The 24,955-nt window shown below is 33.4% G+C and overlaps 1 protein-coding gene across 12 annotated transcripts in view; it reads right to left on the bottom strand.

The window, feature by feature from the left end:
* MYCBP2 (MYC binding protein 2) overlaps positions 1-24,955 on the bottom strand; it is a 269,922-nt gene that overhangs the window by 171,730 nt on the left and 73,237 nt on the right. For 10 of the 12 annotated variants that reach the window (XM_027591552.2, XM_027591553.2, XM_027591557.2 and 7 more), the window contains exons 15-20: positions 23,780-23,984; positions 21,321-21,466; positions 20,887-20,988; positions 12,853-12,960; positions 5,859-5,978; positions 4,495-4,576 (exon numbers count right to left, since the gene is read on the bottom strand). In XM_027591552.2, the coding sequence (XP_027447353.1) occupies positions 4,495-4,576; positions 5,859-5,978; positions 12,853-12,960; positions 20,887-20,988; positions 21,321-21,466; positions 23,780-23,984 (763 nt within the window). The remainder of the gene's footprint in view (positions 1-4,494; positions 4,577-5,858; positions 5,979-12,852; positions 12,961-20,886; positions 20,989-21,320; positions 21,467-23,779; positions 23,985-24,955) is intronic. The other 2 variants (XM_027591559.2, XM_027591558.2) reach the window with 2 other exon arrangements.

Genomic DNA, 24,955 nt, shown 5'->3' with positions numbered 1-24,955 from the left:
AGCTTCAAGCACTTTCCCAAGAGCTGGTGGCAGACTTTCTAATACAGTCTTTGAACCCTTTCCATAATATTAGTGAGCCCATTTATTAAATTATTTTGACTACACAGGAAGAACGGGAAAGAAAAACTACATGTGTATGTTTGCACGCATGTGTGCACACTAGGCATTTTACATACACTGCATTAATTCTTCAACAATCCTATGGGATATTTAAAGTAAGGCCTAGTAAATTGCAGTTATATAGTTGGTAAGAGATGAAGCAAAGATTTCAACCTTCTCTAAATGGTTCCAGATACTATGATTAGGTAATATATTAATGCAGAATGAAGATAGTCTAGCAAGAAAAAGAAAAAACTCAAAAACACTATAAGAATGATAAAAATTCTACTGGATAACAGAGAATAAAAGCATCTAAACTATATAATCTCTTTGCCAACATCCAGGTTAAGGTTTACTGAAAATGGTAAAAAAAAAAAAAGTGGAATTCAGACATACAGAAGCATACTGAACAAAATAAACAAACCAAAAAGAGGGTTAGTAGACTCATGTCATAAGAATATACAGAAGCCCTCACAAGCTTTCTGACATTCACTTTAAAAAGCAGCAGCTAACATCACTGAGCACTTACTGTGGACTAGGCCCTGTGCTAAGTGACAGGCATGATCACCCTGAATTCTCACAAGAACCTTCAGAGGAAAATATACTTACTCCAGTTAAACAGAGGAAGAAACGGAGACAAAGAAAAGTTAAACAACTTGGCCAAGGTAATACACGGGCACCAGGTGATAGAATCAGGACCCAAACCAGAGAATGAACTCAGTCATTCTGCCAAGATGACACATTAAGTAAGGCGACCATCAGTTACATTTTGTTAATCTTTGCCACCATGCACACTTCAATACTGACCTTCCATTAACCACACATTAAATTCCAGTTAAAAGCACTTGATTACTACAAACTTTTAAAAATAGCCCCCAACCACCCCCTTTAACTAAATATCTATTAAATGTCTTTGTGGTAGTTAACATGTATGCTAGAGGGGCTCTGTTCCTCCTGGGGCTGTTCTTCCACATACATGGCCAATTCGTTTCTGAATTAGTACCACAGTTCCTGTGTCCTGCCTTCCAAGTCCCACATAGGTCAAGACAAAAAGGGTAACTAGAGTGGTTACAACAGAAACGGTTTTGGCTAATTTCTATTTAGCACACCAGGCATAGTGTGTAAGCATTATTTCACTGGGTTACCCAGTTTACTCTCCCCACACCACATGCTACAACCTTCCAGTTACAACTCAATGGAACCAGGAATGGAAATGTACCTGTGGGAAAAGAACAACTTTGAGCAGTTAAAGCAAACTCCACCAGAGTTTAATCTTCTTAAGAAACCCTGAAATCTTTTTAATAATTTAAACCAATTATATTTTTGTGAAGATGATAAATTCCAGCTATTCAAAATACTCACCATACTGTTATGATATCATCACCTGAGCAAGTTACTGCAAATTAAGGGATGGTGCTCACTGATATAATCAGGTCAACGAGACAGTGTTTTTAGGTAACCTCTTTATTTTAAAAGCTGACAAGAGCACTTCTCTTTCAACAGCCATTACACCTCAATGTAGTGTAGCAGAATCTTGTGCCTATGCTGATCGTTCTTCGTATTGCAGTTACCGCAGAGCTGTGACTTGATTATAATCATGATTTTCACTATTTCCCTCCCACTCAGGAGAGACCATGAAATATGGTGTTTTGCCAATTACTTTCTGTGGAATGGCATCTAAGTACAAAGTACGACTTGTGAAGAAGCGCCCCCTTGTTGCACACAATTGATGGTCCATCATGCCTAACCGTAATGCACTTTTCTCAGCTTATGCCATGACTACAAAGTAATCAATAACAGCAACAATGATGATGCTGATGATAATGAAGATGATGATAAACCCTCTTCTCCTGTGTCATGAGCCTCAGTGAAAAACAGAAAAGTTGCCAAATTCTTCCCCATACAAATTACAACCCTGACTCAGTCTCTGCATATCAACGATGTCATTCCACTATAAAGCAAAATATCTGTTGCCTTCTAACACCTGACTGTAACTGCTCAACCCTGCAAGACATTGATATTTTATCATGTCCAACATCCAATATCCAAATGTCATATCCAGTGATACTTGATAAACTAACTGCCAAAGACCTTTTGTTCTCTTTCCAAGCGTAATATTTGTCATTAAGATTGTGATAGCTTTTGTTAACTAACTAGTATTAAAATAAAACACTTAAATAAAAGGAAAAAGATTGTGATAGCTTTACAAATCTCTTGACAAGAATATCAGATGTATGCTACACTATATTTTTAGTGAGAAATTCAACTTAATGGTTCCTTAATCATCTCTTCTCATTAGCAACAACATTCATCAAAGTAACTAGGACATTCCATTTCATACCCATTTTGTATGCACTGCAAATGGGTCTGACCCTGCCCTCAAGGGACAGTGAGTGGTTCTTAATCCTGATGCACATTAGAGTATGGACAGCTTTTAGGAAAAACTCTTGAACCTATCCAGCACTGCCCTTGCTGCCTCCATCCACCTCCACCCCACCCCCACCTCCCAACATACACTTCTCAGAAATTCTAGAGGTAGAATCCAGGCATAGGATTTCTGACATGACCATGCAGCTAAAGACTTCGTTTTCCTGCCTCCATTGCTGCAGAGTATGGCCATGTGAATTAAAATGATTTGTGATAAAATGATTACCTAGGGACATGTTCCCTAGGTAATTCCAATATGCAGCCAGGATTAAGAATCACTGGTCTTTACCATATAAATGGCAATAACTGCATCCCTACCAGAGTAATGGGGTGGTTTCAGAACAAAGTGAAAATCCTGGATTTTATTTAATGACTAGAGTAATTCACTGTATGTAAAAGAGAAACCATATACACCCAGTTGATTCTGGCAGGTATCTTATGACTACAAGGGAGAATGAGGCAGAACAGAGATTCACAAAAGAAGGTTCTTATGGCGAAATGAATTAGTAAGTCAAGTCTGGCCTAAAGCTGCCGTACCTATCTCCAGACTTGATCAATAAGGCTGGTTTCAATGGTGAGGCAGCCATATATGTGGATCACTCAGATCTCTGACACACTACTTTAGGGAGCATAGCTGACTGACAGCCTTAGATGCTGTCCCTTTGGATCCATGCGGCCATTCTTCCCCTAGGTTGCTGCCAGCCTATGTCTGAGCTGGACCATCCTGCCCAGTTTGGGGCTCCTCCAAAGGCAACCTCAGCTTGAGGACACCCCACTGCCTGCCTGAAACTCTCTCAGAACCGCACTTCACTTTAGACACTTCCTACTCTAACCTTCTTCCTTCCTTCCTCTCTCAGGGGTCAGACCTGTGACCTGTGCATTGTGTCTGACAGTTTTCCCTGCTTATTCCTGCTCTTTTCGCTTTTAACTTCCACAGGAGCTTTCTCCCAATGAATCCTTTGCACATCACATCCTGTCTTAGCAACTTCTTCTTCAAGTCCTGAACTAATAAAGATGGATTTTCTATACTTTTGGCCAAAAGCATTCTCACTACTACACTAAGCAGGAAATGGATTCAGCTGTTTTAGGAAAGCCAAAGTTAACAGGGACTTAAACAAGATAGAAGTTTATTTCTCTCTCAGCTAAGCGTCCACTTGTAAGGAGCCAATGTGGCAGTTCTACGGTGTCAGGGACTCAGACTATTTCTATCTTGTAGCTCTGCCAATCTCAATACATGGTTTCCAATTTATGATTGCTGTATCGACATGGATTCCAGGTAGCAAGCTGGGAAGGAAGGAGAGGAGCATGGTTCCAAAACACAAATCATTTTAATTCACATGGCCATACTCTGCAGCAATGGAGGCAGGAAAACAAAGTCTTTAGCTGCATGGTCATGTCACCAACTAAAACTCTACTCCTAAATGAAGTACGGAAGAATGAGTATGAGGCGATGTCTGGTAGCCTCCACCACAATTAGTTCTTCACTATTCCGGATTAAGTCAAATAGTTTTCTCTGAGAGACCACAGGTTTTGTTTAAAAATTATTCAAATGCTTCCATGATTTCATGTTAATATTAGACCAAAATTTCAAAACAGACAACATCAAGGAATATGAATGAATCCATTGCTGACTTTAAAAAATGCAATTTGGGATATTCACTGTCTTTTCTATTGCCATGAACAGCCTTTAAAAAAACAGTAATTATTAAGAATATGGTAGGATTTTGTGATAATCATAGTTAATCTTATATTTTAAATGTATAAAATGTAAATCAACTTTTCTTCTGAAACCACAAAATAATCCATCCTCACAAAAGCACTCAACCACAAAATCAAGATCCACCAATAATTTATGGGCTACACTTTACAAAACAGTGGTATAAACACAATTTCAAGTGTAGAAATATATATTTAGAAAGAAAAAAGAAAAAGAAAGCAAAACAAAACAGTATCTTCAAGTCAGAGTACCTGGAATTGACATCTCCATGTCCTAGTTGCCCATGCTGCCCATATCCAAACGTATAGACATCTCCATTTTCCATTAAAACCACTGAAACCAAAATACACAGCTTTTTTTAATTATATGCATTTTATATTTCTATCGTAACAATTCTGAAAGCAGTATAATACTATTTAAAATTTAGAGCCATTAAAATGGGTAATTGACATCAATGGATAAAGAATATGCAGCATACATATATACAATGTAATATTATTCAGCCATAAAAAAGAATGAAATCTTGCCATTTGCAACAACATGGATGGATTTAGAGAATAAAAGAAAGTCAGAGAAAGACAAATACTATATGATTTCACTCATATGTAGAATTTAAGAAACAAAACAAATGAGCAAAGGGGAAAAAAAAGAGATTGAGAGAGACAAACCAAGAAACAGATTCTTAACCACAGAGAACCAACTGATGGTCACCAGAGGGGAGGTGGGTGGGAGGATGGGTGACGTAGGTGATGGAGGTTAAGGAGTGCACCAGTCATGTGAGCACCAGATGATTAAAATAAAAACTTAAAAAAAAAAAGGGTAATTGAATCACAGGCAATTTATATTTAGTAAGATAATATAATTTTAGTTCATAATACATTAAAATTCTTATAAATACCCTTTAACAATATTAATATTTAATAAGATACCAGTTTGGGCCAACTGTAAAACCTTTTCAATAATGAGTAGAAAATTCCATAGAAAATAATGTTCTCTCATATCTAGGATAATCATATAGGTAGCACACGGGTTTGAGCTCTGTACAATTTATGCACAACTTCAGTGAATGTTAGAACCTTAATATCTGTCAATGCCTTATCAAATAAGGAAATATATTTAGTACCAAAGAAAGAATTTAACATTTTTTATTTTTATAACAGTTGAATAGTACAACCTACACTATATAGGTCAAATGCCAATAATTTACTAAGAATTTAATTATTTTCTACATTTTAAGAAAAGAAATTTGTTGATACACATTTTTCATTGAACAGTAGCAAAATATGAGACCGGGTGATAAAAATCGCAGAATCCTAGAGTGCAAAGGGATTTTAGGGATTATTTCATCTTCAGGAGTTTCCTTAATTGAATTATAAAATAAGTCCATCAGAAGACAAATTAAAAACCAGATTTCCAGACAAATACCTATTCTATCATGCCACAGTTTTTAAAAAGAGATTCTGTAACAAATACAAAGCTTTTACAGATTGGAGAGAAATTGCCATACTACAGCTTTTAACACATACTTAATAGACTACATTTGTCAAAACTAAACAAATACGTTATTTAGCACAATTGTAAAAATGCAGTTATACCCTAAAGTTCCAGCTGCTACCTGAATGGTGAAATCCACAGCTGACTTGTACTGCCCGAAGCTCACAGTCAAATCGCACAGAGCCTGGAGGATATGTTGTGATTTTGCTGGCATCTTTTTCTCCTCGTTCTCCACTTCCATCTGTAAGTGTCATAATTTGTGATTAAGCCATTATTCATCTTCAAAATAAAACTTTAAATCAGTTTACTATGGAAGACCAAGAGAAAAATGTTAAGAGAAATAAGCAAGAAGAATCTGCAGCTGTTAGAAGTGATAGATCAAGAATCTACCTGCAAAGAAGCAATTTTGGAAAGATATACTATATATTTCTGTTTGCAAATATCACTAAATCAATAAAAACAGAGAAAAGATTTGGTTATGGATAAAAACTATTAAGCTAGTCAGTTATGTAATGTAAATGGGTCATTAAATTATACAAAAAACAAAATCCTAAATAGTTTACATGGGAAAATTTAGTTTGCATAAAAATAACTGCATGCAAAGTCATTTAACAATTATTTTTAACTCAGTGATAGTGTTAGTACCAGCCACTTAAAAAAAAAAATTCCCATTTGAGTTGCAAATGACTTAGATTTCCCATATACATCTCAGAAAGGCTACCCTATCCATCAGTATTGTTACACTCAATTGAACTTTAAAAAATGTATAAAGACCAAAGAGCTTTATCCAATATACTGTAATCCAATGGCTGGCTCTTGTTCACCTTTCCTGTCCCACCGTGCCCTCAGCCATTCTACTTTGTGGTCTTCTTCTGGCCCCCAAACACTACTCTCAACCAAACCTTTCTGTTTCAGTTCTTCTTTCTTCCCCCCTTCTTTTTATAATTTCCCCCCTTCAACTTGCTTCAAGCATTTTCCTCCACCCCTACTTTTTACATTTGACTTTGAATATTCTGGCATTCTGACCATAAAATAAAATCCACATTCCAGAATATAAAACTTTAGTTTGGAATGTGTAAATAAGGGAGACAACTCATTTTTCCTAATCTAAAACTATACATCACTAACATATGACCTCTGTATCATCAAGATTCAAATTCCTTGCACATGGAATAAATGTAAATCTGGAAGGAATTTTAAAAAGTCAACTAGTCTAAGCCACTCTCATGTGGTATAGCAACTCTAAACAAGTGTGTATAATATGCAGATACACATGTGGACCTACACATTTTAATTACATCTGAATTTTTATTGACCATTTTAGAATGCTAGACAGAAAAACATCAAATCCTTTTATGTTCAATGTTACCCTTTCTTTTTTATATAATATTTCTAACCTTTAGTAATAATCCAGGTAAGACAAGATGGCCTAAATTATGAGTTCCCTTTTTATAACTAACTTTCTATTATTTCAAAAATCTTTAAACTCTTTATAACACTAGGACAGTAAAACCTCACTAATTCGGAATAACATAGAATGGGTTGGCCCATATGACTTACTGAGAAAGTCTTAATCATAAAACATTTAGATAAAAATTCAGTTCTCATACCTTCACAAGCAGTACAGAGTATAGATTAAATGCTACAATAAATAAAATGTGGTTACCTACATTATAATTCAAAATAGGCCTATATTACATAAAAATGTACCATAAACATAAAAGTCCTTTAACATACAAGAATTAATTGCTGGACCCAGAGGTTGAAGGCACGTTGAAGGAATCCTTCATTTCTTGAGCCCTTGGTTTGAAAAGCTAGTGTTTTAGACAGGTTTCCCCTTATAAGTATGACCCTGAAAATTCAGAGGAAGAAATTACTTTGATTTTTTTACTCAAAAAAGATCACAAATACTGCATCTGAAGTATAATAAATTCTGAATTAGTGAGAGGTTTTACTATAATAGGATAAAGAACAGGATTCCTCTTTTGCTAAATTATCTAATGTGGGTTTGCCAAATTAAATCTGCAAGAATGAATGGCCTAAAAAGAAAAAAAATAACAACACTTTGTTTAACTCCATCCAAAATGAAATACAATCTTACTTCAGAGACTCCTCATCTTGGAAAGACAGTGGAATGGTTAATATAAATAAGGGCCTATACAAAAAGGAATAAGTATTGTTTAAAAACTAAAGATGACAGATGTATAGAAATTTTATAGCTTTATCTCAATTGGTAAAAATATCTAATTATTAAAACTAAATCTAAGAGAGAAAACAGTGTTCACATGATTTTGTCAGACTTAGCTAAATTCAATATTACAAGTATCATTCCACTTTATATAGATGTATTGATGCTTAATTAGAAGTTTTTACCTTTGAGTTTAGCATTTTGCCCTCTCCCATGAGTCAGAGATTAATATAGATACAAATCCCACAACAGAGGTATAGCATCAGGGAAGGAGAAAAAAACCAAAAACCTAGTAATTTACTAATTAAAATCATAGTGATTAAAAAAGTATTAGTTATTATTTAAAGGTAAAAATAATACTGGAAACATTTTGTTCAAGTTCATCTAAACAAACCTATATCTAATTATATAAAATAATCTCTCAATTATTATAGATGGTGAAAACATAACAAGTAAAAGAAAAAAAAACAGGGATAAAGTTCTTGATCATTATCAGCAGTAGTGGAAGAATTTTAAAAAATATGTATCTGTATCTAGTATTTGATGTCAGTTTAAAAGATCAAGTATACTTCTAACAGTTTAGAAATTTACAGGTTATCAAAGAAAAAAAAAAGGTACCTGATTCATAGCCAAAAATTCAGTGTCAATTCAAGAATCAGCAAGTGAAACTCAGCAGGATTAATTCTGCTCAAGCTCGTTATTCAGTAAAGTGATAATGAGCAGCAACAAAGTTAATCTCAGATTTGCAGGAAAAATAATTAGGTCTGAATATTCTTATAATTGGCCATTTAGGTATAAGCATATCTGCATTTTCCCCTAATATAAGTGTGTTCATACATATGTAATAATGAAACTATAATAGCTTTGACAGATACCTAAAATATTGTATATATATATATATGCTACACTATTTATGCATATTTGTGTACACAGATAGAGAAAAGAAGATTCAATATCTAAAGGACTCTAACTTTTAATTTTAATCTTTACTTAAATTTACACTTTCCTGGGTAATCTTATAGTCATGCATATCACAAAATGTATCACAGAACACAGTGAGTACGTTGAGCAAAATGACTAAAAGAAAACAGCAAAGCACTTATCAAATACAATTAGCTACGCACTTACTTTATGCTAAACACTGTGAAAATTTAAATAGTACAGTGGAGAAGTGCTTTGGGGCATTGAAGACTAAGAGACTTGAATTGGAATTCTGGCTCTCCTATTTGCTAGCTGTATGACAACTGGACACTGGACCTTCTTAAAGCTTTTGCTTTCCCATCTATAAAATAGCAATAATAGACATTACTTCACAAGGTCCTCATGAGGATTAAGTGAAATAATATATAAAAAGTGCTCAATCAATATTCACTATTGTTGCTTTTTAAAATCAATACAATAATCTGATGATACCAGTATTGTTACTCTGCTTTGCAGCTGGGAAAACCAAGGCTTAGAAGGGTTAAGTAACCAGCCCTAGTAATAAGTAGTAGGGCAACTTTGAAGTTTGATCAAAAACAAGGCTCAATGACGTAGATGGAACTGGAGGGTATTATGCTGAGTAAAATAAGTCAATAGAGAAAGACATGTATCATATGACCTCACTGATAGGAGGAATTCTTAATCTCAGGAAACAAACTGAGGGTTGCTGGAGTGGTGGGGGGTGGGAGGGATGGGGGGCTGGGTGACAGACACTGGGGAGGGTATGTGCTATGGTGAGCGCTGTGAATTGAGGAAGACTGTTGGATCACAGACCTGTACCTCTGAAACAAATAATACATTATATGTTAAAAAAAAAAAAAAGAAGAAGATAGCAGGAAGGGAAGAATGAAGGGGGGAAATCGGAGGGGGAGACGAACCATGAGAGACTATGGACTCTGAGAAACAAACTGAGGGTTCTAGAGGGGAGGGGGGTGAGGGAATGGGTTAGCCTGGTGATGGGTATTAAAGAGGGCACGTTCTGCATGGAGCACTGGGTGTTATACACAAACAATGGATCATGGAACGCTACATCAAAAACTAATGATGTAATGTATGGTGATTAACATAACATAATTAAAAAAACAAGGCTCATGTATTTTACAAACACCAAATGGCTGACATCTTAAACCTTTTGTAAAAATAAACTAATTACATATTTAACAAATCTCAAATTTTGTGCCTTTTGGATAATTCTAAAAGAGAAAGCAAAAATTCAAAGAATATATATGTATATACAAATACATATATATCTTAATTTAATCTTCATATCAACATAATCAGTTAGGAATTATCATTCTTATTTTTTAAAAAAAGGAAAACTGAAGCCTAAGAGATTATGAAATTTATGAACAGCCACATAGTTCTAAAAAATGACAAATTTGGGACTAAAACTGAGGCCTAATTCCAAAGGCTCTAATATTTCCATTACACCACACCATTTCTAAACAGAAAATAGGTGTAAAATACACACAGATCTTTATCAGTGAGCCTTCGGGCTTTCACATTAGTCACTCCAAGCCAGATTTCAGGACTGTCTCCAGAGCAATTCAGATGTTCCTAACCAGGAGTACTACATCAAAATCTTTTTCTATGTAAGGCACTGAACAGCTGAAACAAATGTTAATCCACTTATCTGTTTGAAATACAGTCTGTGGTTACATTTCTAAAAAACTTACTATATGTTTTATGGATTAGATGCTATACTTAACTGAGACTTATATAGTTTGCCTCTAGTCAGATTTTGCCTGTAACAGGATGGATTCTATGACCTTCTCTGAATTCTCTCCAATTAGCCAGAAGCTTTCCAACTTTCCATCTTAGAACCCACTCCTGTGAACAATAAACCCACAGTTCTTACCCTCCACACACGCCCACAAAAAAGTTATAGTGGAGACAATTTTAACTATTACCATCCTACAATTTGTACCTCCAGTGTAATTAAATGTAAGACAGAACACAGCAATTAATATAGTAAATTTCTCAGTGGAAGACAACCAGGGTAAGAAAAAAAGAGAGAAACATACGTAGGAAAAATTTATTAAAGACCGTGATTATATATAGCAAGAGCAAAAGCAGTGCAAGGCAAGATGATTAAATGACAGGGACAGTGAATGCAAAGGGAACAGGGAGAGAGAATTTGTGGGTGTACAGCAATTAGTGAGTGGTAAGTTAATACTCTATATAAAATAGAGCACCATTTGATAAAATATTACTTACTTACACTTTAAATTCATTTTGGTGGTAAGGAGATGAAACTGTTTCCCTCTATAAAACCTGATAAAAACACATATACACACACACAACTGGCTGTATACTGTAATACCACAAGTAAGTCCTTCTAAAGAGGTTGCTACAAAAACGCAGTCTTGTTATAAGATAAACCTGTGGTAGATAAGATAGCAGTGAGGCTAGTTACTGTTGATTAACTTTTGCAGCTACTCAATGAAGACACTGTGAAAAGTCTGTTTTAAATTTGTAACCCTAGTCTTCATTTAGCATTTCATTTTCAAATTCTGCAAAAAATTAGGATGTTTGGCCATAAGATACTAACATGGAGCTGAAAAAGTTTTAAACTGTTTCATGAAATGTGAACATTTAACCTCAGGTAAAGTACTGGAAAAATTCCACTTTCTATTAAATGGGAGTAAAAAAAGACACTGAGAAAATCTATCCTAATAGTGGCATAGTATAAAATATGAGATCAGAGATTCTGGCAATTAAATAATTTACATATAGTATACCCCAAATATCGTTCCTTAGATTTAAATATTTATAGCATTATTAGGGCACTCAGTAAATAAAGCAATCACAAATTTTTCCTATGGCTAATCACATTAGATTTAAAATATTCTCCATTTTTATTTCTGTAGAATGTATCTTAAATAGTGCCCCACCAGTGCTTTGACTAATAACAGGGGTTTTTGTTTTGTTTTGTGGCTTTGCTTTGAGTGGCAAACTGATAAGCTGATAGAGGCAAATGTAAATAAAGTTAATTTTAATACACTGCATATGAAAGTTTAAAAATAAAATTAGTCTGTAACAGTTCTGCAGCAAAAGAAAAGTAAGACACAAAACAGGTTAATTTGTCCATATGGAATGTATGTGTTTAAAACTATAGTCTATTTTGTGGGGTATATCCTGAGCATTTAAGAAAGCAGCAACTGAAAGTTATACTTGTCAAAGAGTCCCTGCTTCACATGCCAGGATTCAAGGCAGAATTTATATATAAATTTATAAATTTTCTGCATTAAATTCTTTCCTGATCTTAGTTTACTCATAGCTGTAGTTTAAAAGAAAATAAGCTTGCTTTAGGAATATTTCTAATTAATCCAGAGCTGTGAGATCTCAAAGAACTAGACAGAAATAGATTCTTAGTCAACTCACAGACTTGTCTAGACCTCTGACACTTTTCGAGGACTAGAACAGTCCTTGCTTACACCTATCAGCATTTAACCCTCAAATACCAAGTAATTTGTGTGTGTTGTGTATATAAACTTTAATATTAAAACAATGGAAAAGTATAATAGCAAACAACTCATTATCACTTTATACACTGAATTTAGTAATTTTGTTAATTCTAAAGCATTTTTTTAAAAAAGGACTATAAAATGTCAGATAGCAGACATCTAAGAGCAAATAATAAAGGATAAAGAACAGAAAGCAATATTTTCTACCTTCCCTCAGCTTTATGAAATTTGAAAAGAAATGGAAAAGAAAAAGATACACTGCAAAATGCCTTCTTCGTTAAAGTTAACAAATAAAAAGAAATGAGACTGACAGTCACTGACAAACAGTACATCTTTCAGCATGTTCTTTCTCCTCAGGCTATATAATGATAGAAGCAAAGTAGAAGAATTAGGTTTGTGCATTTTCCCAGAGACAAAATTCAAATGAGTGGAAGAAACTGGGGAAGTATCCCACCTAATTGATAAGGAAGACCAAATACCTTTGTGCTTGTCCCGTTTATGCTTTAGCTGAGCTGGATGGGATCTGAGTCTGGCTAGAGCCTGTTCTCGATGGTTCATAAAAATAGGACCAGCAAATACAAGGGGGCCTGAGGAGAAACATTTTGTATGTGCATAGAAAAGCTCACAAAATGAAAACACTACAATGAATAAAAATAATTCAAACTAAAAAGCATGGAAATTTATTCTTTACTGTTTTAGACATTATACTTTTCTCCCAGTTCCCCCACGTTAATCCCCCACCCCCATTCCACACACAAGTTTTAATATCTGAACTATAGGTGATAAAGTAAAATTCCTTTTAACTCATAAAATTATCACATAGTTACTAACAGTCTCAAGAACATAATCAGAAAGTTCAATTAAAACAAATCATCTTACAAATATTTTTAATATCATATATATTCAAACTTAGTAAACCATTAATAGAAGACAATATATTTCCTATTAAAATAACAAAATAATTTTTAAATTAATAATTAAATTTTAAGAAGGTCTTCAAGATTTAATATCCACATCAGTCTTGCTACAAAACCAAGATAAATGTTATTGACTCAACTACATTCTGCCATACAAGTAGGAAAACAAGACAGCAAAAAACAAAACAAAACCAAAAATTACTATGATATGATATAGACATATACACATATGGACACACATTCATGGACATGAATATATATAAAATCACTACTTTATGAGGACAGGACTATAGAAATTATATTTAATTTTCTAAAAAGAATAAATCTAAGTTTAAATGTGATTTCTGTAACAACATATACAAAATCAGAAACAAGGTATTGATACTGAAGAGGGTAATCTAATCCAAGTAACATTTTTGGAACATTAACAATTCTCTGATAAAATAATTTCTTTCTGAAGCTCCACTATGTACATACACACACATATACAGATGCACATTCACATAGATTACAGTTATTTCCACTTATATTCAAGAAAAAAATAGCAAAATTAATTTCAATAAAAATTATAATTTGCTTTTCCCTACTATCACTTAGCTTAAAAAGGGAAACTTTAAGTTATATCTTAAAATTTCAGTTCTTTTCTTATAGAATTGAACTATCCCTTCCTTGAATTTGAGCAACATCAAAAATGCCTGCAAATTTCAAAACACTCTAAATTTGCCATTAAGAAGTTACCAAATTTGAAAAGGGAATTGACAGTACATAAGCACTGAATGTTTTTAATTAAAGCCAGTTTTTTCATGATTCTCTATACCACTTCAGCTATAATTAATTTTTCTAACAATGGAACAAAATAAAACTACTGCCTTATAATAAAATTTGACAAATGCAAATTCAACACCAAAGTACCCTTCATTAAATATTAAAAAATGGGTAGGAAAAACATATTTTAATTATGCCTTGAGATATAAATAAAAAATGCAGGCATCACCAATTCTATGAAAAACCAAAAATAACATAGTCTATGATTACTACAGATAGAAATATGCTAATTTAAAGTTAACAGAAAAATTAAATATTATTTCCTAGTAATGCAGTACCAATTATTTTCAAGCTAAGATTAGATAAATATGAACAAAATGTCTTATTTCAACATGCATTTTTTTTTCAATTAATATAAACCACTCTAAAAAGCATGAGACACTTTCCAACTACCCCCAAAGAACTGTAAATATCAAAATAACAGTAATATTAAGTTACAGTACTCTTTTCTGATTTCTATGGTCTGCTTGGGATATTATTTCTTCCTATAAAAATATTATACCCATAATATTCATAGTTATTTAGCTTCTCACTAAATTCAATCTTTTTAGGGTCTCTTGATATAAAAATTTAGAAGGCCCACAGGCAATCATGCCTAGAAAGTATACCATCTGAGCTCAATTTAAATCACCACTTATATCAGGCTATCAGGTTCTAAAATATTCAAGTCCCATGGACTAAAACAATTTTTCTTATAAACATAGTTCAGTCATTCACTTATTTGCCATTTTTTATCTTTAATGTAACACACACCAGGTACATGTATATTATGACAAAGACACAGATCTCATTAGAATTTAGTCCAATAGGGAAGACAGAAATAAAACAAGTAAGAGTTGCAATATGTTGTGATGAATGTTATAAAGGAAATCTGTACACACCCTGAAGGATGAAAAGTGATCATTCTACTTGGGTGAAAGAATAAGAAAAAGTTTGCCAAGAGAAAGAAGGAAAGAGAGGGCATTCCAGGCAAAAGAAACAGGATTTATGAAAGCAAGCAGAGATTAAACAATATTGTATAGTCATTAAAAACACACATAGCCGAAATGGATGGAATGCAGGGTTACGAAACAGAAAGTGGCAGGAAATGAGTCTGGAGCTACATATGAAAAACAGATAATTACAGTCCTTTTCTACCATGAAACTTTATTGTAGAGGTGTTGAGACGTCCGTGAAATGTTTTCAATTAGTCAACAAAGACGTATTAAGTACTGACCAATTTCAGGCACTACACTTGGTCCTGGGAACTCTTGGAAAAACAAGACACCATCTCTGCTTTCAGAAGCTCGCAGTCTAATGTGGGGAGGGGAGGGAGGGAGAGTTTACACACAACTCAACAAGAAATTATGACTGTGTGCTATGAGAAAATTAAGCACACTGAAGGGGCAGCCAGCAAACCTTAAGAGTGGGAATGTAGGGAGTTTTGGGGTACAAGAAGAGAAAATACCACATAAGCTAAGACTTAAAGAGGTAGTAGTACTACAAAGGTTCACAGATATGGGGGGAAAAACAGGCATAGGGAACAGGAAAAAGAGTAAAAAGAGATGAGGCAGTAGAGAAATTTTTTTTTAGATCTATTTATTTATTTGAGGGAGAGAGAGAGCATGAGCACATGAGCAGGGGGAGGGGCAGAGGGAGAGGGACAGGGAAAGAGACTCTCAAACAGACTTCCCAATGAGTGCTAGCCTGATGCAGGGCTCAATCCCACAACACTGAGATCATGACCTGGTCCGAAATCAAGAGTCAGATGCTTAACTGACTGAGCCACCCAAGCACCCCAAGAAATCTTTATGTAGGTTTTTTACACAGAAAATGCTTTTGTGCTCTTTAAATCAGCAATGAGGTAACACTTCATCATATTTTATAAAAATTAAGAAGAACAATACATATGATGCTAGAAGAAAACATCACTCTCAGATATTAGTCTGGAGAAGATAAACTCCTGTAACATTTCAAAAACAATTTGAAATATCTGTTAAAATTTAAAATATAAACACTCTCTGGCCCAGATATTCTATTTCTTGGAAGCTCTACTATATAAACAAAAACTCCAATATGGCTATAAGTTTAAAAATATTTATTGTAGAAAAACCCACAAAAACTTGAAAATAACCTAAATGTCCATCAACAAAATAATAGTTGAATAAACTGCAGTACAGCCACATTACAATATACTATATAGCTCTTAAATATAATGTAGTAGACCAATATTTACTAATTGTGTCTTCATGATGTAAAATGAGAAAAAGATGCTGCAAAGAACTGTATCTCTAATACAATGCCACTTTGTAAATAAACACTTGCCTATACATGTGTACATATCAGCATAGTAGATATATGTGTAGATATATTATAATGGAGTAAGATATGGAAGTATACCAATTAGATTAAACCTCATTTGCTTGGTAGAAAGAATGGGAAGGTTAGGAAAAAAATTTAAGCAAGATAAAAAAAATGTATATACTATCACATTAACCAAATACGTAAAACAAAACTGTCAGTGATACAACTGGAAATGTGTAAAACGTGATTAGAAAATAAAGAGAATTCCCATATTACTTTAAAACGGCACTGCAATAAAGCACAAAAATTTTCTTCTGATATAATATCAAAGGGAAAAAAAACAGGACACCAATATATATCACAGTATGAAATAAGATAACTCAACAAAAAGTATACAATAGAAAAAAATTGGAAGAAAGTACACCAAAATTCTACCAGTGGTTATCTTATTACATTGCATGTAATCCTCATTTTAAAGGTTAAGAAAAGCGAGGTTCAGAGTGGTTAAATTCCAGGATCATACATCCCCAGTAACAGTTAAGAAGCCAGGGTCTGAACCAAAGCCTAACTTCAGAAGTTGTGCTGACTGCCATGCCACATGGCTTCACTAACCACAGAACCTATTATCCAAGTGAAACTACTGAGAGGAAAAGGGCCTGGAGAGTCAACATAAAATGCGACTTCCCAAGCAAGCCAGGGCATAAGCTCACCGCGTCTACAGCTCCCAATTATGAAAGTTTGATGACATTTAAGGGAAAAGAAAGAGAAGTAGCCAACATTATTTGACCTTAGTTCTCCTTACAAGAGAGCACTGAAAAGGAATACAAAGATAAGATTATTGATACAATCACCCAGTAGTTCTGAGGAGTTAAGAGAGTTCTACTTAAAAATTCCACTGAACAAGCATTTCACCTATAAAGTTAATATAAGACTCAGAGAATTTAAACATCAACCAACCTTGTATTACCTAAAAAGCTAAAATTGATCACAAATGTCACTGAAATAAAATATGTAAATGAATACACTGGTACCTAAGAATATACATTTAAGAAAAACATTACCTAAAAGAATAATATAAAAAATTTAAAGACTAAGTGCCAAATTAATAAAAATGCAGTAATAACACTGTTCTTTCAGTTTTCAACAGCACATTCCATTATATAAGTCTGTGTCATAAACAGCTGCAGCTAAATTACATAAGTAGGCCTGAGACTGAGCAAAGCTTTAATACAAGGACTAGGTCCTAAAATTCTGATCAACTTTGAAACAACACAAACTTGATAAATAGGATAAGACAGATAAATCAAGTAAAATAATTTGATATAATCTAATCCTGAAGTTCTGAAATTTCAACAGAGGTAAAAGCCAATTATTAATGAGTATAATTACTAACTTATCACTAAACTGTTAATATCTAAAAAGTACCAAGAAGAGGCTAAGAAAAAAAATACAGGTATGTGTGGCAGTTGGAATACTAAAAATTTATTTTACTTTGTTTTGTCTTCCTCATTAAGACAAAACAAGGCAAACAATTCTCCCTAGCTCTTTAACAGAATGCAGAAATTCGGACGCAAGCCCAGGTATTCTGCTGTAGAAGGTGCACAGAAGCAACTCTGAACATCCCTGACCGGGAGCAGCAGTTCTCACATTTTAGCACCACCAGAATTACCTGGTAGGCTTGTTCAAACAAGAGTTTGCTGGGCTCTGCTCACTGAATTTCTGATTCAGAGGGTCTGAGGTAGGGCCTGAGAACAGGCAACTGTAACAAGTGCTCAGTGATGCTGGTTCCCTTGAGACCACTTTGAGAACCACTGTCCTACCATAATGAAAAGTGCCCCACTTAAAAGGCATTCCTCCATCCAATTAACATAAAAATATTTTTTAAAAAGCAAAGGTAAAGTATAAATGCCTTAGAACTCGTCTTTATTTTTTCAAGAAACAATGACTTAAGTTTTAAAAACATAACTCTTATTTCGTTTATAAAGTAATACACATATTGGAGATTATTTAGAAACACATTATAAAGAACAAAATAAAAATCACCTATAAACTCACTTTTCAGGAAAAATCACTACTAGCATTTTGGTATTTACCTTTCTAGTTTTTTCCCTATGCAAGTGTGGATATATCTCTGTGTACATTTTATTGTGTTTTCTTATAAAATTGCTAGCAATGGAGTACTGGGAAAGAATATAAAGATAATATGATAAAAGTGTCATATCACCATACTGGTTTTCAATTATTTAACATGGTATAAGAATTTCCTAAAGTCACTGAATAAGAATCTACAGTCTGACTTTTAAAAATGGGTACATAGTTAAAATTCTTATTTAGAAGTATTTTTACAAAACAAAATGTACAAACAGGCTTCTCTTTGCATTGTACTGTGTTAAATGAAACATGCATATTGTAACATGTCCTCACTGCACAATTCCATAGTAATGATGGCAACTGTGCAAAGCAAGGACATGGTTCTAATATGCACAAATTTCAGTATCACATAAGGTAACGAATGCCATAATTATGATTCGTAATGAAGATCCTAACCCATCAAGACATTTACTACATATTTTACTATATACTGTGTTTGAACAAAAATGAAAAAATGTGTAATGAAAAAAATGTGTAAGAAAGAGCTCAACCAAAAAATAAAGACAAGACAAAATTTCTGTGCACCAATAATCTTTCTATATATTGAGGACAGAGGATGAAATGCACTTGTCAGAAAATATACAGCAATTGCCTAGAACATAAGTCTGTGTTTATAAAATCAGATACAGTAATAAAATCTCTGTAAATATTTAAATAATGGAGTTTTTTAAACCTTTGAAAGGCTAGAGTTTATATTTTTAAGGTCTATGACACATTTTAAAATAAATGGGAAAAGAATATTCTGCAATCACAAAATTTTGTTGAACTAATGCATAATCAATATTCTTTTACTTTTGATATGCAGAAACATACTACAGCTAGAGAAGAAAAGCTTTTTTACAGAGGGAGAAAAAAACTAACAAAACACGCAGAGCAAGCAATTACATGTCATCATAAGGATTTGCTATACTTTGCTTGAAACGTAAGAAATTGATGTTTTTTGTAGGTCAATTCATATGATTCAACCCAATATTTCCCAAAAGAGAAAAAACAGGTAGTAAAAAGATGCACCAATAATTATCCTTAAACAAATCATATTAAAAGAAATTGTCACTCAATTACCATATGTCATAAAGACCTAGAACTTAAATTTTACCCTATTTTCTATAAAACATTTAATATGCATTTTCCCTATATTTATATAATGTAAACAATGACAGTATCTACATTCTCATTAAAATAAACCGCTTTTAAAGGTAATGATTTTAAGTAAACATAGCCAAGCTAACAGCAAATATTCCTGTATCAATTAATCAGATTGTTTATCAGATCCTATAAAGAACAATCAAGTTCCAAGCATGTTTTACAACTTAAGTTTAATAAAAATAGAATTTACCAAACATGATATATATTTTATGACTTATTCCATTTTACATTAAAAAAAGTACCTAGAAAAAATTTGTAATGGTGGTTAAATGGATAATAGATTTTATTTCATTTATCAAGTCTCACGTCATTTCTAACAAGCATTTAAAATATGCAGTATCAGTAAATATTTCCAATCAAGATTTTGCCTGGCAGAGGAATAAAATCACAGATCTCTTTAACCATCTGTCTTAATCCTACAAAGAAAAGATTCTACTGGGCAACAACAGCTTTTTTATATTTAATATTTATTTTTTAATATTTATATTTATTTATATTTATCTCTGCCATTGGATGTATATTAAAATATCTATATTTTACTATCTGCATATAACTACAGTGAAATGTATTTTCAGGCTGAGAAATGGTCATAAACAATGAGGAAAAGAGAAACAATACACCTATCTTTGCAATTAAAACCTGCAAAACTCTCCAACTTACCCTTCTTGTACATAACCAGAATAAGCTTTTTTGGGGAAAAAAAAAAAGAAGACATATAAAAACATAATTATGCACTGGATTGAAAGAAGAATGCTGGGACCGTGCTCAGATGGAAATGATCATAGATGACTAAGAAAACAGAAATTAAAATACTATATTAAACTAATTTGTTGTTTATGGTTAAATAACAACCATGAGTCCAAAATGTGGGAGAAAGACCAGTTCTTAGAATTCATATATATCTTTTTTTAAAGTTGCCATTGCTAATAGCTTTTGATGCTGGCAGATGGCACAATTCTTAATATGCCTGACTTACTATATAAACACCCTATTCTACTAAATTAAGTCTATGTTAATAGCACAAATGTAAATACTCTGAATATTTTCACATGATTTTCATATGTTACTATAATGTTACTAATTTTAATTGCAATGTCTTACAAGTCAGCCTATTCTGTAAACTTTCAGTGGTCTCAGTATAGGATAAGAAAATGGATTTTCATATACTTTTTCTCTGCAGCTACATCTTACCTCTTCCTTCCTCTAATCTGTGTCTCCTGATTACACGTTGTCGTTTTTCTTCTTGTCGTAACTGAAGGTGTTCTTCAATGTTAACCCCAGGTACTGGGACAGCTAGATGATTGACCAAAAAAAAAAAAAAAAAACAAACAAACCACAAAGAAACACACAAAAAAAAACATATATAGATAGATACAATAATAGATATGAAAGAACTATATGAAATTCAAGAAAGTAAAAGCTAACAAAACACTGATGAAAACACAAATTATTTTTACTCGAAGAATCTTAGCAAAAAAGAGAAAAAGAGCCTTACCCTTCAGTTAGTGACACACTATTGGCTACTATATAAGCAGTACTGCATAGTTAACTATTAATTTTTTAGCACATACTAATATAAATTACTGAGCTGAGGACAAGATGTGTAGTACAATCCATCACATTACCTAACAGAAGATCTAAAGGTATCATCTCCTTCACTGCATCAAGAATTCCTCTTTGTCTTGCCTCCTGACCATCCAACTCTCTTGCACAAGCCTTGCAACACCCACACACGGCACAGCCAGATTCTCCGGAACCACAACCACAGATCCTTAAAAAATAAAAATAATTAACTGAAATGCTTCTATTCTTTCCCTAAAACTCTTTTCTATAATGTCTTTTCAGGATTTCTGAAATTAAGTTATATGAGTTAGCAATGAAATTACCCCTTCAGATCAGGATGTGCCAATTTTAAAGAACTGAATACGTATGAATAGATGGAATCACTAAAAACAAGAGTTTATTAAGCTCCTCATAGGTATAATTGGTATATTTCTACAGAAAATACAAATGGATTCTGCCACCCACAAAACCACTATTAACAAATATTTTAAAAGTTATCACAATTAGTAAAGCACCAGCAGCTTACTATTAAATGGTCTGAGTGGGTTAGTCAATTACCAAACAAACACTGTTCTCCACCAGCTAACTTAAAGGTGTGCATAGCCATCAGTAAGTGAGCTCAGCTTGCCAGCTTCATGCGTTTAGCTCCTTCTCTCTCCCTCCTTTATATGCCATCATCTCTTATTCTCTCCTTCCACTGTGTCCAATTGCCTGTTCCTCTTCCTCTTCTTTGTCCTGTTCTTATCAGTTGTGAACTAAGTGTATGACATTGGATTACAACTGGCAAGAACACTCCCAGAAGTTGCCTACAGGGTCAGTGAACAACTAACTTCCTAGTCACCTATTTCGTAGATATAGATAGAAGTCACAGCTTTAATGTTATTGCTGGATCGGAACTGAAAACCTTTAGACAGCTTCGCTGAGCCTGTGGTTATCCAGATTTGTGGTGGTACAAGAGAAAGGATCTACCTGGCAGCTGTTTTGAAAGACATAGCTAGGTGCCCTGTGAAACTCCTGGGTTTAAAATGCAAGCATTATTGACATTTTGGAAGATCACTAACTACAGGAGTAAAAACTGATAAACTAATATGCCCTACTACATTGTCTATATGCACTCTTTAAAAGATAATGTGGCATTCTAAATTATTCTAAGATATATAGCCACAATTCTATAATAATTGAAGTCATTTTTAATAGTGCAGAGTGTCCTGGCATACACTCTTATGTTAATTTTATTCATTTTTGCCTCATTAATAAATATGTCACTGTATTTGGTTAGGTACTATCCATTTAGGTCTATAGGTTTAAGTTATAAATAATTACTGGAAACTGATAGTAGATCTCTGGGGAAAAGCACATAAAGAATAATTTTAGGAAGGAACAGAGAATTCAGAAATTCATTTATGATACTTACCAAATGCTTAAGTTCAGAGAAAACTTACTGTTAAAAAATCACAATATTTCAATAGCCTAAAAGAAAGGCCTGTTATAAATGATTTATTTTCGTATGTTAGGCCAAGTATAAAATTCTCCCCAACATTCAAGGGGAAAACTTGCATTCTGATTCTGCCAAACTCACATATAAAGTTTAAAATAGTGATAACATGGGACCCCAAGGGGGGGAAAAAAGGTCCAACAAAAGCAAAAGAGGATAAAATAAACAAGTATAATGCAACTTTAGAAGTAATAGTTCCTAGAACACCTAAAATTGTGAACATAAATTTAATTTAAAAGAAAATTATATGTCCTTAATCGAGTATTTTATATATTTGATAATTCCAACCAGAAAAGATTAATGTTCAACAAAAATGGATACATATTTGGCATTAAAACAGTCTTAGGAAAAAGAATATAAATTAAGGCAGAGCCCCAAGACTTTAAGAAATGTATGACTTGTTTTTATTTATTTTTTTAAAGATTTTATTTATTTATTTGAGAGACAGCAAGAGAGATCACAAGCGGGAGGGAGAAGCAGACTCCCCGCTGAGTAGGGAGCCTGATGCAGGGCTCAATCCCAGGACCTTGGGATCATGACCTGAGGCGAAGGCAGACGCTTGACTGAGCCGCCCAGGTGCCCCTATGACTTGTTTTTTTGTTTATTTTCCATATTTTATTTTATTATGTTAGTCACCATACATTACATCATTAGTTTTTGATGTAGTGTTCCATGATTCATTATCTGCGTTTAACACCCAGTGCTCCATGCAATACGTGCTCTCCTTAATACCCATCACCAGGCTAACCCATCCCCCCATCCCCCTCCCCTCTAAAACCCTATTTGTTTCTTGACTTGTTTTTAAATAATGGTTTAAATGAATCAAATGAAAGAAAAGCAACTTAAATAAAACTGACACTAAATTAGAAATTATTATAATAGAATACAATTATTAGAATTACACGTATATGCCAATATACCCTCAAGAAACAACAAAGAATACACTCTGGAATAATTTTGAAAAGAAATGTGTTGTGCACCTTTTCTACTAATATTTTATTTCTTCAGTATTAATCATGTTCTTACCCTCCAGGGACTCTGTCCGGACGCCCACTACTGACACAACTGGCTCCATAACCCGTACAGTCTCCACAGACAGTACACACCATGCACTGCTCCAGCTTCCATTTATGCATGCCTGGAGGGCACATCATGGACTTCTCATCTTTTTCATCTAGTTCTTCTTCCAGGTCTTCATCCATTGCTGTTGCCATATTTTCAACTCCAAACCCTATTTGACAGATCAATTTATAACTTTTATGTAGATTATTCCCATGTCAAAAAAACTGATAAAATTATATAACATATACTAATCAAAATGAATATACAATGTAATGCTAAAATATAAGAGCAACAAAAATAAAATTTAATATAGGAACCACAAATAAATGCTCTCATTTCCCTTCTGCAAAAAGAGGGAAGGCAGGAACACCTCTTAGCTATTACTTTCTGCCAATCATACTTTTAATTTTTGTTGATTTTAGTCCTTCATTTCCATCCTCAGTGCCAACACTGTCATTCAACAGACCATAGAATGTCTCCCAACCATGCTCTAAGCCATGAGTCCCTCCCCTCTAGAACATCCTCCCATTACTAGCAATTGGCAAAAATTTATAAAGAAAAATAATGAAAAACTTGTCACCAAAGTTTAGAAATTATATACACAAATGAAATCATAAGTAAATGTAAAGGATAAGCTAGTGAGTCAAAGATATGTGTAACACATACAACGTAATATATCAAAAATTCCTATAAATCATTAAGGAGGCAAGAAAACTAAGAAGTTTGAAGAGATGCTCTAACATACTACTAATAGTCAGGGAATGCAAATTAAAAGAAAAATGAGGGACCCAGCCATTCTACTCCTAGTTATACGCCTAAAAGAAAAGCATACAACTTTTCACCAACATTCACTAGAAATGTTCATAGCAACTCTATTTATAATAACCAAAACTAGAAACTACCCAAATGTCTGTAATACTTGAAAAGATTCCCAAACTGTGGTATATTCCCACAACTGATTACTATACAATGAGAATGAATAATCTATAAATACTTGTAACAATATAAATGAATCTCAAAGTTGAGTGAAAAGAAACTAGACATAAAAGAGTTCATGTGACATAATTCCATATATATAAAGTACAAAAGTATGTAAAACTAATTTATGGTGTTAAACTAGAAAGGTAGGTAATAACTGGA

The sequence above is a fragment of the Zalophus californianus genome, chromosome 3 (assembly GCF_009762305.2).
Source record: "Zalophus californianus isolate mZalCal1 chromosome 3, mZalCal1.pri.v2, whole genome shotgun sequence".
Taxonomy (NCBI): Eukaryota; Metazoa; Chordata; class Mammalia; order Carnivora; family Otariidae; genus Zalophus; species Zalophus californianus.
The sequence above is the reverse complement of the archived record's forward strand: the minus strand, read 5'-3'. Positions and strand labels throughout refer to the sequence as shown.